The sequence below is a fragment of the Eschrichtius robustus genome, chromosome 4 (assembly GCF_028021215.1).
Source record: "Eschrichtius robustus isolate mEscRob2 chromosome 4, mEscRob2.pri, whole genome shotgun sequence".
NCBI lineage: Eukaryota > Metazoa > Chordata > Mammalia > Artiodactyla > Eschrichtiidae > Eschrichtius > Eschrichtius robustus.
In genome coordinates this window covers 55400615-55415712 of record NC_090827.1, presented here as the reverse complement: position 1 = coordinate 55415712, position 15098 = coordinate 55400615, and the positions used below count along the sequence as shown (strand labels likewise).

Below are 15098 nucleotides of genomic sequence, written 5' to 3'. Positions count from 1 at the left end.
ACCAGTGACTGACACAATTCCTTTTCACATATTTTACAATGCTCTCTACCCAAATGCTACTCCATAAATATTAATAAAAATCATTACTGTTACTCTACTGACTCAGAGAGCCTATGCGTTTCTTGCTGAGTACTTGTTACAATTTGACTTATGGCAATATTTACTTAACATGAGTGGTTATTCACTTAACACCTGGCCTTTTTGACACTAACCACATTTTAAGTAATCCAAGTGCCAGCATGCAGCCGTGTGTGAAAAATATTCACTAAAGAAATATTAGCAGCAACTGTACATAAATTGCTTCTTCCTTTTTAGAAGAGTAGTAGCTATTCTTGAGAGTAAAATTCTAGAGACTGGAAATACTAAAGGTAACATTAAGAGACCTGAAACAAATTACTCCTCTACCTAGCAGGAAAGATTTAATTGTACCCTACAAATATATTATCCCTCTTTTCAGAGAGGTGTCGGGAGACATGACTGGTACCTAGTTTATAAGTTAACTTATAAATAGGAGAGGGAGGAACTCTATTTTTAAGAAAGATGATTTAACCCAGACTGGACAAACATATAACAATATGCCATATTTAACTATTGTTTTTAAATACAAAATTGAAGTAAATGGTTCTCCAAGGAAAAAAGGTGTTTTACTTTAGAGAGGAGTGGGAAAATCTGATGGCAAATTTTAGAAAGAATGTTTTCTTTTAGAAAACATTACAAGAATATACTGGGTAGTGAAGCTATATATGCCTTGGAGACTTATGGAAGGTTATAGAACACTCCTATTTGAAAGCAAAGAGAGTTCTATTTTTCAGATCCCCGTGCCCCATCTTTGTATGTTAAGAAGCACTATGAAAATCAGATGAAATAATGTTTTTGATCTCCCTGGGCTCACCGGAAGGCACTGTGTAAATTTGGTACATCTTATTAGTGAACTCTGCCCTACACACAGCAGCTTCAGCTGTATGCTTCAGCTACTTGGCAAAGAACACCCTGTCTGTTAAGAAGAGTGGGCAAATTAATCCCTATGGGGAAGGAAATTCAAAATTCATTACCATGTTGAAGTGAGAAAATCCTTTAGCATGAATTTTCATGTACATCTAATCACAATTTGACAGCTATATTTAAATGAGCCTCAGGTAAATAAGAAGTAAGAGATAAAACGGGAACCTGTTAACAATTATACCACTTCTATTTCCCAACTACCCCAGAGCAAACATGAAGACGCTTCTTTAATGAGATAAAAGAGGAAATACATTGGAAGGGGGACTTCAATTGACTGGGCACTTGTTTGTTCAATATGAATGGTGTGTTTATGTGTCATTTTATCATGAGAAAAGAAACTGTGATAACAGCACGTAGGAAGAGAGATAATTTGTAATCTAAGACAAATAATGAGCTTTACACTAAAGATAATCCAAAAGATGACAAAGAACAATAAAATACGTATTTTGATGTCTATAAAATCCACAGATGTGTCTGTCTGTCTCCATCTCTTCCTCCCTCCCTGCTTCCCCATCCTCGTCCTGATATATCCTTATGGCAGAGCCCGATATGAATTTACAATGTTGAATACATGGCTTTATTTCAAGAAAGTTCATGAATAGATAGAGCAGGGCTGGCAGCTTGGGGATTTTTTTTTTTCTTTTTTTTTTTTTGAGCTGCACCACTACTGTTCAGAAAAACGAATAGTGTTTCTATTCAGCAGCATTTCTCCCTTTATTTTCACACTGTGTTGACGTGCCCCTAATTCTTCAGTAAAAATATCCAGAGAGGAATAAAATGTTGAGAGGTGTTTTTCTTTCTGAACGTGAACACAGCAGTGTGCTCAAAGGTTTTCAGTAATGAAATTCTCAAATTTATTTTTTGTACTATCAGTAGGTGATGTTTCACTTCTGTAAATCATAAGCAAAATCAAAACATCTCAAGGGTTGCAGGATTTAGCTAGGCATAGATTTAAAAAAAAAAAAACAACTCCAAGGCCTGAACTTCCACATATGGAACCAAATCAGAGAGTTTATATTATGGAAGTTATTGATGGTTTTAAAGACCAGCTTTAGAAATTCACAGACCTGAAAAAGGTGCTTGTTAGATTATTACATAAGGATAAAACACTGTTTGAGGTTTTGTGGAAATCAATGTACTTTACCCCAGAAGTAAAATACGATAGGAAGCTTCAAAATATGGAGAGCTGGTCAAAGGAAAATTATATTTAAAATAAATATATAATATTAATTAAAACTGAAATAGAATACTATTTAACAGTTGGTTTAGCTGACCCATTCTCTAGAATATTGAGAAAAATAACTATCCTACTTTAATTGTAAATCAAACGTCAACACTAGAACTTGATTCCTTTACAGAATCCAAGTTAATATTAAAAAATAATAATGGAGATTGCAGCAGATAAAAAGCTAAGTTGCTATAACTTGAATATGTGATTTTGTAATTTGTTTTATAACTTCATTGCAGCTAGTAAAACACAAATTAAAAATAAAGCACCAAAAAGGAAAACTTGAGCATCTGTGTAGGGATCTTTAGACTGAGAGAAGCTTCAAGATTACCACACTTTAAAAATAAATTTCTAGATTTTTCTGGGCAGAGAAGTAACTATGTACCTGTGTTTCTTAATGTCATTGATTCCATTCTTCAGATTTCCTAGTCTTTCTGTTGGATTTTGCCTAAAATAAAAATTTTAAGTCAATTTATAATAATTATGTTTGAGTGAATTTTACATTAAAATTTAACAATTTTTCTTTATTCGTTCATTCATTTTGTCAACAATATTCATAAACCAGGCACATCTGAGTATAAGGAAATGGAAAACACATGCCCTCTCTGGGGGAGCCACAGTCAAATTACAGTCAGGAATATGAATATATGTATTCAATATCTATATATCCCAGTATATAGATATAGGTATATACATATGGATATATATAGATATAGGTATCTCCCAGTGCTTTAAATGAGCTATGAATAAATGCTTAAAAGAACAGGAGGATGCCACCTTACCAAGTCTGCTAAGGAAACCAGGGAAAGCTTTAGAGAATCATTTATAACAGAGCTGAAATTTTAGAAGCATGCAGAAATTTCTGTGGGCAACTCACAGCCAGGTTTCATGTTCTAAATTTACTAAATTTTAAAGCTTTTTAAAAAGTTCAAGTGTGCAAGAAAACTGTGACAAAATGAAGCTTAAACAAAATTCTAGAAGTCTTCTGTTCTCCAATAAATTATTTTTAGTGTAGAAATTTGGAGTAATTTAAAATAGGAGTACTTTCTTTTTAATGAAGATTGAAAGAGGACATACAGTAATACTTTATCATCGCCATTAATTTTCTCTCAAAATAACAAGGCTGTAAACTACTCCTTTATTAAGCTAAGTTTTGTGGTTCTATTTTCCTCTAACAGACAAAGATGATTCTTAAAGATAACCTGAACAATCTGGATCTCTTTTAAACTGTAAGTAGGTGCTGTGTATTACATGAAGGAAACTCAAACTTCTAGCACAGACAGCAAAATAGAAAATGATTTTCATTAAATATAATTTAACTACATAGAAAAGTACAAAAAGTAAATATACACCTAACTTTAAAATGTGTGGCAGCAGAAATGAGAAGTCTTCATATCTTCCCCCAAGAACAAGGGGTTTTTAATATTCATTCTCACCTGCAAAGCTTCCGAATCAAATCCTCAGGTCGTCTGGTTATCTTTCTGGGAAAATCCATTTTTTCAATTCCTTTGAGAATCAAATTGTAGGTCATCATTTGGTCAATCCCAGAAAAGGGTGGGCTAGAGAAAAGCCAAAATAGGACACTAGGACCAGCATCTGAGACACATTTACAACTAGATTCCTTTTCTTTTTTTCCCTCCCTCCCTCCCTCTCATGAGTTGTTTTATAGCAAATCTGGATATATGCTAGAAAATAATTTCATATCACTTAACAAAATACACACACACACACACACGCACACACATACATACAGAGGTAATCTGTCAAGTGGTGATAATCACTAAAAAGAAAAATAAAGGGGAGGACAGAGAGTGAGAGAGAGGAGGTGTGTTTTTTTTAGACACAGTGGATAGGAAAAGCATCTCTCATATGTTGACAGTTGAGCAGAGGTGGGAGTGAATGAGCCACACAGGCAAGGGATTCCAAGACAGCAAGTACAAAGACCAGGAGTCAGGAGTGGACATGGGTTGTTCTTGGAACAGAAAGGAGGGCAGTGCTGCTGGTGGAGTGAGTAAGCAGGAGAGAGTATAAGAGGTGAGGGCAGGATGGTCATCTCGATCTAGCGGGCTATAGGAAGGACCTGGGGATACGCCCAGGTCAGGTGATCTAATTTACAGAAGCCAGACTAAGCTTTTTAAAAATGTGTTGAAAATAAACTGTGATGGTACTAGCAGTGGGGGGAAGGCAGGCCTGGTAGCCTGGACTCAAACGGTAGTGATGAAGGTGGTGAGAAATGGTGGGATTCTGGATTATTTCGATGGCATAAAGTCAACAGGATTTGCTACTGGGGTGAATGTGGTACGCAGGAGACAGAAAGGATTCAAGAATGATGCTGAAGTGTTTTGACCTATGGAACGGAACTACTGTTTACTAAGACTGGTGTGGAGATTAGGCTGGGAGTGCGCAGGTTCAGAGCAGGTTCTGAGGAAGAGAATCGAGTTGCATCTTGAACATCCAAATAGAGATGTTAAGCAGACATTTGCATTTATGAGTCTGACATTCAGGTAGGAGGTTAGGGCTGGAGTTATGATTCCGGGGAGTCATCAGACAGTATCTACGGGCCATGGGGCTTGATGTTATCACCCAAGGAGTGAGTGGGTAGGAAAGAGGTCAAGGACTGAAGTGGCCCGATGACCACTGAAGAAGGTCAGGATGACAAGAAGAATCCAGCAACAGACGCTGAGCTGGAGCCTCTAGCAGGGGAAGAGAAATGAGAGAAAGTGAGGTCCTAGAAACCACGAAGAGAGAATTTCAAGCCAACTGTTGCTCAGATGAGTAAGAAAGCACTGGAAATTAACCACTGGATTTGGATAACATGTTCATGCATGAACTCTGCTTTTAAAAACACTTTCATACCTATTCTATTGTGTCATTTAACTTTTGAAAATTAAAGATGATTTTCATGAATGAGTCTGTTCTATCTTGGTCACTCTTGAGACCTTTGGATACTGAGAGTTCCCACCCTTGGTAATGAACCTGAAACAAGTTCGGTGCACCAACTTTTCAATAATCTATGTTTCACTTGAAAAGAAAATGAGGTAGAAAACAAAAACCATTGCTACAATTCCTTCAACTTATTTATATAGTTACAAGTTGGCCGTGTTTTGTTTTGTTTTGGTTTTTTAGTTCTTTTGTTTTACCTTCTGACTTTAGGGCATTTAAAATGAACTCTTCTCACGCCCTACCCCGAAAGCCTTTATAACAGCAATTTCGCACCTTCTTCATGACAACTCAAGGCCACTTCAGCAACTCCAAGTTATTGAGGGTTTTTTTCCCCTTCCTTATTCCCTCACTTTATTTCCCTACTTCTTGTGACAATTTATTCCAGCTGACGAAGACTGAAATGCATATTCTCCAGTTACCTACAAGAGCCATCATGAATCTCTTAGAAATGCAGCTGACAAATTTTCCAGGGATGAGGAAACAAACTCTTGAAATAGAAATCCTTGTGTCCTGAGACCTGAAGTAACTTTATCTCTGAATGACTACCTGGAAATTTTTCTCTTTTTCACTTCAAAATCTTAAGCAATGAATATTTGAAAATGATTACAGATAATATCAAATAATCTTTCATGTGGACGAGGAAAAAGAATGGAGCCATGGGTAACCCAACTTTGAAATCTGCAGTGTAAAAAGTTCAAGAAGATTCTACAAAGCTCTCCTTTTGTAACGCAGGTGTTGAGACTGGAATCCCCGTCACTGGGCTTATTCCAGCATTTCTTATGCCATTTCAAATGCAAATCCTCCCTGACATCAAGACTGAGAATATTTGGTTGTAAAGGCTTAAAAGAATGACCAAATCCGTTAATGAGAAATGGAGGTAGAAAACCTGAAAGAAAACTACCTGATCTGAATCCTGTGTGTACAGCCATGCATTATATTAAAAACTCTTATGTATAAGGCACATGTGTTTAATGAAAAGTGTGTCATATTTAGAGTCAGAAGACCTGAGATTAAATCCTTGATCTTAGGCAAGCAGCTCTCTGACACAGTTTTCTAATCTATAAGATTTAAATCATAAAATAATCATAATACAAATTTAAATCATAAGATAATAAACAATTCCTGCTTTAACTTCCATACAAGCTTGTGAAAACGAAATTAGATAATACACATGTAAGTGCTTTGTAAGCTGTCAAGGGCTTTACAAATGTGAGGTAATATGTGTGTGTGCATGTGTGTGTATAAGTGTGTATGTGTGTGCAGGCAGGTTGAATATTTGGGATCCTGGATTCATTAATACAGCCCTTTAATCGCTTCAGGAATGGCAATCCAATTTTAACTTGTAAAACCCCTGCTATGTCCTGCCTCTGTTCATTAGCACCTCTAGAAAGCAGTTGACAAGGGGATTAAAATTTAAATCCAGCAATGTTGCCTTCTTTCAGCATTTCTGGTTAATGATTTATTGGGAAGATGGAAGAACACGGCTAAATTTAATCGATCAATGGATTTAATGGAACTATGATCGCTATTTTCTCGACTACAAAAAAAAATATGAGGAAATAATAACAGCCCACAACTTCAATTTCCTTTCTTATTTTTATGATGGATTCCCCAAACCTTCACACACTTGATATATTATCTATAATAATAGGCCTTGCCATTCTAGGTAAACCGTAGCAATTTTGTACTCCTTTCCTGCAACTTCCTGAATCTTTTCACCATGTTACAAGCTAGCAAGCATGTTATATATGACACAATGTGAAGAGGAAAAGGCATCATGCTTAATCAAAAACACTTCCAAAATATTAAATTCTTAAATCATATATTTTTTATCATGAGTAAGTTATTTTTGCTCTTCTCTAAAGAAGAGACTAAACACAAGGTACTTACTTGCCCGTGAGGAGTTCATACACTAGAATTCCCAGGGACCAAAAATCCACACTGAAGTCATGTCCTTTGTTGAGAATGACTTCAGGAGCTACGTACTCGGGAGTTCCACAGAACGTCCATGTTTTCTGTCCAGATCCTATTTTCTTAGCAAATCCAAAGTCAACCTGGAAAAGAAGATCAAAGAAATTTTCAGAGACCATAAAACTCAAGTTCTTCTTTAAGCCTTCCTCTAACTTCTTCAATCTTCTTCCAACACCTCCACCCTCCCCTTCACACCACACACACACACACACACACACACACACACACACGCTCCACTGACCCTCTCATTTATTCTTTTGCAGGGCCAAGTGTAAATCTCGTTACATTGGAGAAAATTCCATGCACACACCTCTACGCCCATGACCCTTAGAGGACGAGAGGGATGGTTTAGCAAGGAGAGACCCTTACAACCAAGGTGAAGCTCAGGGCAAGCAGACAAGTAACTTGCAGATCAATAGTGGTATTCATTGGCAAGAAGAGAGAAGGCGGAAGTGATAGAGAAGGGGGAAGTGATAGAGAAGGGGGAAGTGATAGACCCTGGTGCCCTTTGAGCTTCGCTACAGATACAGTGTTGACTAGGAGAAGCTCAGAGTACTGGGAATACTTAAACAGATGTGATTAAAAAACTGCCATGTGAGACAGGATATAGTAGAAGATTATGCAAAGTATAAACTCAGAGAGCCAAAAGACATAGACTTCTGGAACATTAGGGAGAAGATGGTGGGGAAAGACGTCATTAAGAAGTGACATCTGAGCTCAGTGCTGACTGAGGATTAGGAACCCTCCCAGCGTGATGAATGGATGATACCCTCTTCTGTCTTTTCAGGATAGGCCCTTCCACTTCTCTGAGACTCTATTCAATGAACTCCGTGCACTGAATAAAGACAGGAAAGAAAGCTGGAGCAACAGAAGACCCGCTCATTAAATCGAGGCAGTGTATATGACTGAAGTCCTGCCCTGCAAAACAAACAGTTGGTTTCCTTCCACAGGGGTGATTTAGCATGTACTTTTCATCTCCAATACATAAAGGTATTATTTTAGTAAAACCACCCTCCACCTCCCTCAAGTAAACAGACACATAAATTATAGCTGGGCTTCAACATGCACATTTTAATAGATTCATTACACATGGACTATCTCAATAATATGGCAATAATCTTGGCTAAAAAAATCAAATAAATCAGGTTAACACATCAAGATAGGCCCTCACCTAAAAAAATATGAATCAGTGAACTATAAAATCCAGCCCTCATTTATTTATTCAAATATTAATATTTAAAATATTTGTCGTATGTTTAAAAATCTCTTAGAAATTTACCTTTTTACTAAGGTTTTTTGGTATTTATCACATAACAGCAAGGATATCCTTATTAGAAAAAAGGGAATTTAAACAACCTAATTTGAAGTGGGCTTTTACTCTTTTCTTTTATCTACACAGAATGACTCGCAAAGATTGTACCTAAGAGATGGCTGGGAATATTATGAAATTAAAATTTGTAACTAGCTGAAATTAGCATATCTACTTATTCCTCAGATAAAGAACCAATATGAAAATCTTAGCTAATTTTATAAAGACTGAAATTTAAGAGACAAGAAAGCAATGCTTATAATTGCATTTGCATCCATGCGCGTATGGAAATATTATATTTTGTTGTTCTGTAACAGCCTTTCAACTCATTTTTTTTTTTTTAAAGAGCTCCTGACTTTTTATTTATTTATTTATTTATTTATTTATTTATTTGGCTGTGTTGGGTCTTCGTTTCTATGCGAGGGCCTTCTCCAGCTGTGGCAAGCGGGGGCCACTCTTCATCGCGGCCTCTCCCGCTGCGGGGCACAGGCTCCAGACGCGCAGGCTCAGTAGTTGTGGCTCACGGGCCCAGCCGCTCCACGGCATGTGGGATCCTCCCAGAACAGGGCTCGAACCCGTGTCCCCTGCATTGGCAGGCAGATTCCCAACCACTGCGCCACCAGGGAAGCCCCCTCAACTCATTTTTTAAATTGCACTTAAGTTTTCCATGGAAGGATGACTGGAAGTTCATTAGATGTTTAGGAGAGCTTTTCTAGTTCTGAAAGTAAGAAATTTTAATTTGAGTACCTGATTTTGCTTTTGTATTTACATATTGACCCAAAGAGATGGCAATAATTGTACTAAGATTTTAAGATTTATGAAAACTTACCACTTCCTTTATCTCCTTTGATCTTATCAACTTTAGTCTAATCCATTTGGTTGGAGGAAATTGATGCTCAGTCCTATTCAAAGTCATGTGCCAAATATAGAAGGTCCCAGATCTTCTGATGTGAAGTTCTGTGTATTTTATAAAAATTCACACTACCTCTGTCTTGTACCAGCATGGATACCACCACGAAGCCTCAATCTTTTCTTTAACCCTTTATCTTCTAGTCAATAGAAATGTAAGTTCTTTCCTTTGTTCATTCAATGAATATTTATTGAAAACAGTTATGTCCAAGCACCAGGATACAGACAAAGCCCCCAGTCTTCTTAGAGCTTACATTTAAGAGAAAGAGGAGAACATGCATAAAAAATATAATATCATATAACCAACAAGGACCTACTGTGTAGCACAGGGAACTATACTCGATATTTTATAATAACCCATAGGGGAAAAGAATCTGAAAAAGAATGTATATATATGTGTGTGTGTGTGTGTATATACATGTATACCTATGTATATATATAACTGAATGACTTTGTTGTACACCTGAAAGTAACACAACATTGTAAATCAACTATACTTCAATAAAAAAATCAAAAAATATATCATAGCATATGTAATATTGCCAGATAGTGATATATGCAATGGAGAAACATACAGCAGTTAGGTACTGAGATCAATAGGAATTATACTTTAAATGGGGTGATCAGAAAAGTCTCTCTGAGGAGGTAGCATTTGAGCAGACTGGAGCAGAAATCTGCATGAAATAAGAATGAGAGCTTTGTAAAAATCTGAGCAAGGATGATTCTGACAGATAAAGAGCTAGCACAAAGGCCCTAACCTTCGGGAACATGCGAGGTGAAGATCAAGGATTGGCAAGAAGGCCACTGTGTCTGGGCCATAGTGTGTGAGGGGAAGTGGCAGGAAGTGAGGGCAGATTGTGGAGTGTTCTAGTAAACCACAGAAAGAGTTTCAGATTTGTTTTCTAGGAGGCCACTGGAGGATGAAGAGAAGGGGTATGCATGGCCTGACTAATGTTTCAAAGGGCTCATTCTAGAAGATAAGAAAATAGACACCTTCCTTTAAAAATGTTTTTTTCCTAGCAGAACTGAGCTTTCAAGAAGAATCTCTGGAGAAGCTGCACACAGGTTTTCCTTTGTCTCTATTAAATTCCCATTATGAAAGACAGCTTACACTATGCTGAAAGCTTAAAAACATTGTCTCCAAAGATTTTAACAAACCAGAAGGTTATAAGATGCTTCTATATCTGAAGCAATGATTGGTTCATTCAGAAAGAAAAATTAGCACTGTGGCTTGCTGAGCTGGTATCCAGTAAGTATTAGCTTTTTCCCAGAAGTTTCTCTCTGGCTCCGTAAATTTGTCAGCTACTGGTTCTCTTGGTCACATAAAAAAAGGATACAAAGTGACCAGTCTAATTAAGCCAGATGATTCACGGAGACATAACATTCCCCCAAAAAATATTTATGTGGCATTTTTAGGGCCCTTACTTTGCCCAAGTCTAGACAAAGGTAAAGTGGAATCTATTTATCCTATCCACTAACAACTAAGGAGGATTTCATGTCCCTGTGATACTAAGGTCCATCTACTAAAACGGACAACTGTGGATGGCTTCCACTGGAGGCAAGAGCAAGTGAGAGAGGCAAAGGTATGGAACGGACGAGGCCTTCACAGCCACACCCCATTCTTTAGGGGACTGTGGTGACTCACTTGAAAAAGAGTGTTTAGTGGAAAGTGGGAACGATGATGGGGAGCTTTGCATACACAAGAGCAAACAAAACAAAATCAGATCGTCGGGGGCTCAACTCACAGGCCGCCGCCTCCTTGAAGCCTCCCTTGAATTTACAGAACCAATTCCTTTCTCTTATGAGGTTCTTTAACAGTTTCTATTCCACAATGGCCTCCCCTACAGCAGCACTGTCTAGTTGTGTGTGAATAAATCCAGCTCCTGGAGGAGAGGCATTACATCCTATTCATTTTGTACCCCCTACAGCATTTGTAGCACAGCAGATGGTCAACATGTGTTTGATGAAAGAATCTGAATGAAGACATAACTGCTAACATCCGTTTCAATAAGATGTATATGTATAATCTTCACAACAACTTTATGAGTTAGGGACTATATCTCAATGTTAAAGATGACAAAATTAAAGTCTAGCAAGGTCATGGAGACTTAAGATGAAACTGAAACCAGGTTCCATAGGAACCTTCGCATTATAGGTAAATTCATTAGTAAGTAGATTTTTAAGGGAAAAGGAGCAACGGAAAAAGCATGTTCGTGGGAAAAGTTTAATTGTCACTTAATAAGTACAGCTAATAACGGTCTGTCAAAAAGAATATAGTTAGAGTCAATGATTACTTTTATTTTTCAAGTTAAGGAAACTTGACACATATAAAATAATGTGACATAACATGCAAGTTATAAAGTATGAGAATAAAAACACCCCAGTATCCACCACCAGTTTAATAATTAGAACAGAACCAATGCAGAAGCCCTCTGTGCTCCTTCCACACTGTCCTTCTACCCCTTGCCAAGAGGTCACCATTACCCTGACTTTTTGTGTTTATCATTTGCTTGCCTTCATTTCTAATTTTCCCACATATCTAATATCCTTAAGTGATATATAGTTCCCATTTTTAAAATTTTTAGATATATCTTATCTATTCTTGGGCAAATTGCCTTTTTTCACTTAAAATCGTATTTTTGAATTTAATCCACTTTGCCGTACTTTTACATTGCTGTATCATACACCACTGAAAGAACATGCTGTAAATGGTGTAAAGTTTTTGTTCGTTACGCGGTTGATGGAAATTTGTCTTATATCTAATAGCGTGTTATCACACAAAAAGCTTCTATTAACATCATTTCCCATCTTGCCTACTGGACATGTGTAAGAAGGTAGAATTTCTGGGTCAAAGACATGGTATGTTCAACTTCACTGCTTATTGTCAAATTATTTTCCTTAGGTCCTATATTACCAACCCCTTCACCAACAGCAGTGGTAAAGAGTTCCTATTGTTCTACATCTTCACCATCCTTTAGTGACATCAACTTTTATTTTTTGCCATCTATAAGTATTAAATCACTGTGGTTTTAATTTGCAACCTCCCACTGGCAATTATTTTGAGCTATAGCATTATAATTAGTTCTGATATCTGAGAGAGTTCCCTCCCATGTTCTTGTTTGCCCTCAGAAATGTCTTGGCTATTCTTGGCCTTTGGTCAGTCTGTATAAACTTTAGAATCAGCTTGCCAAGCTTCATGGAAAGCTCTGCTGGAATTCCACTGGAAGTGGATCAAATCTGCAGATCATTTTGCAAAGTATCGATACCTTTAGGATGTTGAGTCTTCCTATTTTTAAACCTAATACATTTTTCTGAGTTAATCAGAGTAACGCTAGCTACTGCAACAAAGATATCCAAGAAAGTATAGAAGCTTACACTCTCCATTAATTTACTTCTTCCTCACATAATGGGTTTTCCCGAGCAGCAGGGAAATCTCCTCCAAGCAGTGGTTCAGGGACGCAGGATCCTTCCATCTTAGGGTTCTGCCGACTTCAAATCGGCTGTGTTCATCGGCCACAAGCCAGAAAGACTGCATAGAAATCAGCTGCACAGATCACCATCAGCCCAGGTCTGACAGTGGTGCAAAGCATGTCACCTCACATTTCACGAGCTAGAACTGTGTCACATGGTCACAACTAGCCACAAAGAAGGCTGGGGTAGGTTTGCTGGCTCTGTGCCCAAAAGAAATGAGAATGAACCTACTAATTTAGGTCTTTTTAATGTCTTTCTATAAATTTGTATAAGTTTCTCAATAAAGCTTTCACATATTTTTGTCAGATTTATTCCTAGATACAATATATTTATATTATATAAATATATAGATTATATTTTTATGCTTTTTGTAAATAGCAGTTGTATTCCTATTTATCAACTATGTTTCTGGTATTTAACCTTACATCCAGCAACCATACTGAACTCTCTAGTAAATTCTAATAATTTGCCGTTACATTCTGGATTTCTATAGAGTTAATCGTATCACATGGGAAAATAGGTTTTGTTATGTTCCAATGTTTCTTTTAATTTTATCTATATCTTTCTGCATTGGGTAGAACCTCCTATAAAATACTGAACCTCCTGCAAACCAGGAAGAGAGCTCTCACCCAAGCCCAACCATTTATATATATAATATACTATATACTATATTATATGTAGTAGTAGAGTTGCCCAAATACTTTCTAATCATGTAACTCTCTACCATAGCTGTAGTTGTGTTCACTCATTATAGCATTTATCTGTACCGCTTCTCTTTTTCTTTTGATCAGCACTTTCACAGTGTGTTAGCTTTATTAGTTTTTCAAAACATCCTGACTTCATATCCTTTTATATTTTATTAATTCATGTTCTTAACTTTATTTTTTCCTTCTTTTTCTTTGTTTTTTCCCCCTTTTCCATATTCTTAAGTTGAATACTTATTAATTTTTGGCCTTCTTTATTTCCTAGTTGAAACATTAAAAGCTATAAACATTATTCTCACTATCATTTTAGTTGCAACCCACATGTGTTGGTATGTAGTCTTCTCTACTGTGCAACTCTGTTTTATAATATTCATTAAAATTTCTTCTTCGTTGATCCTTGAGTTATTTTGAAATATCCTTTAAATTCCAATGAGATGAATTCAAAAATTTTTAGTGATTTCTTCCTGTTTTTTATTTATTTATTTTTTTACTTTAAATTTTTAAAATTTTATTATGGTAAGAACACTTAACATGAGATCTAGGCTTTTAAATTTTGAAGCAATTTTTAAGTCAGCTGTACTGTTCTTTTTTTTTTTAAACATCTTTATTGGAGTCCTGTTTTTTAAATTTTGTTATTGATTTCTACCTTACATACTTTGATGTCACTGAACAAAACCTTTATGTTCCTAAATATTTTGGGAGTGAAGAGGAAGTGACCTCAATGACTTTTTTTTTTTTAACAAATTGTTTATTCAGTCATTTTATATTTTTTATTTATTTATTTTTTGGCTGTGCTGTGCAGCATATGGGATCTTAGGTCTCCGACCAAGGATCGAACCCGCACCCCCTGCACTGGGGGCACAAAGTTTTATCCACTGGACCACCAGGGAAGTCCCCTCATCGACCTTTCATTCATTCTTCTGTGTGTTACGCCCAGCAGTAAATACCATAGCACAGTTGCCGCCATTATGGGGCTATCAGCACAGAAGGGCACAGAGATCATAAAGAAGCAGGCAATAATATCAACATTTAATGTATTTTCTTATACAATACGCAATGTAAGATTAAGGTGTTCTGTTATCACATGAGGTGTATTGCTCACATGAATTAATAGCACAGTCATATAGAACATTTATTGATGAGTGACAGCTGAGATTTACTGGATTACAACCAAGTTTTCTCCTGTGCAACCCCAAGAAGGCTAGCTACTATATAAATTCTGCTTGGGTTGAGAACAAGGTCAGTTTTTAACTCTTTAAGTACTGTCCTACATCTTAATATCACCCCAGATTCATTCATGATAACCAGGAGGACTCATAACCATGACTGCCTTCATCAGCTCTCCCTGGCCTTGAAAGTGAAGAAAAATTTAGGAAATTATTGGATGGGCAGATGAGAGATGGTAATGTGAGAATATCCATCGTCCTTTAGTAGTATCTGCTAATGCTTCATCTCCATCTAATATGTTTCCTGATGGAGACGGCTTAGACCAGCTGGGCTCCATGTGGGACTGAACCAGTCTGGCACTCTCGATCATGAATCGGGGAAGAAGAATAGAATC

At 36.8% G+C, this 15098-nt stretch overlaps 1 protein-coding gene across 1 annotated transcript in view; it reads right to left on the bottom strand.

Moving 5' to 3' along the window:
• PRKG2 (protein kinase cGMP-dependent 2) overlaps positions 1 to 15098 on the bottom strand; it is a 93613-nt gene that overhangs the window by 6619 nt on the left and 71896 nt on the right. Inside the window, exons 15-17 of the mRNA XM_068542118.1 lie at positions 7064 to 7227; positions 3667 to 3789; positions 2616 to 2678 (exon numbers count right to left, since the gene is read on the bottom strand). Coding sequence (XP_068398219.1) covers positions 2616 to 2678; positions 3667 to 3789; positions 7064 to 7227 — 350 coding nt within the window. The remainder of the gene's footprint in view (positions 1 to 2615; positions 2679 to 3666; positions 3790 to 7063; positions 7228 to 15098) is intronic.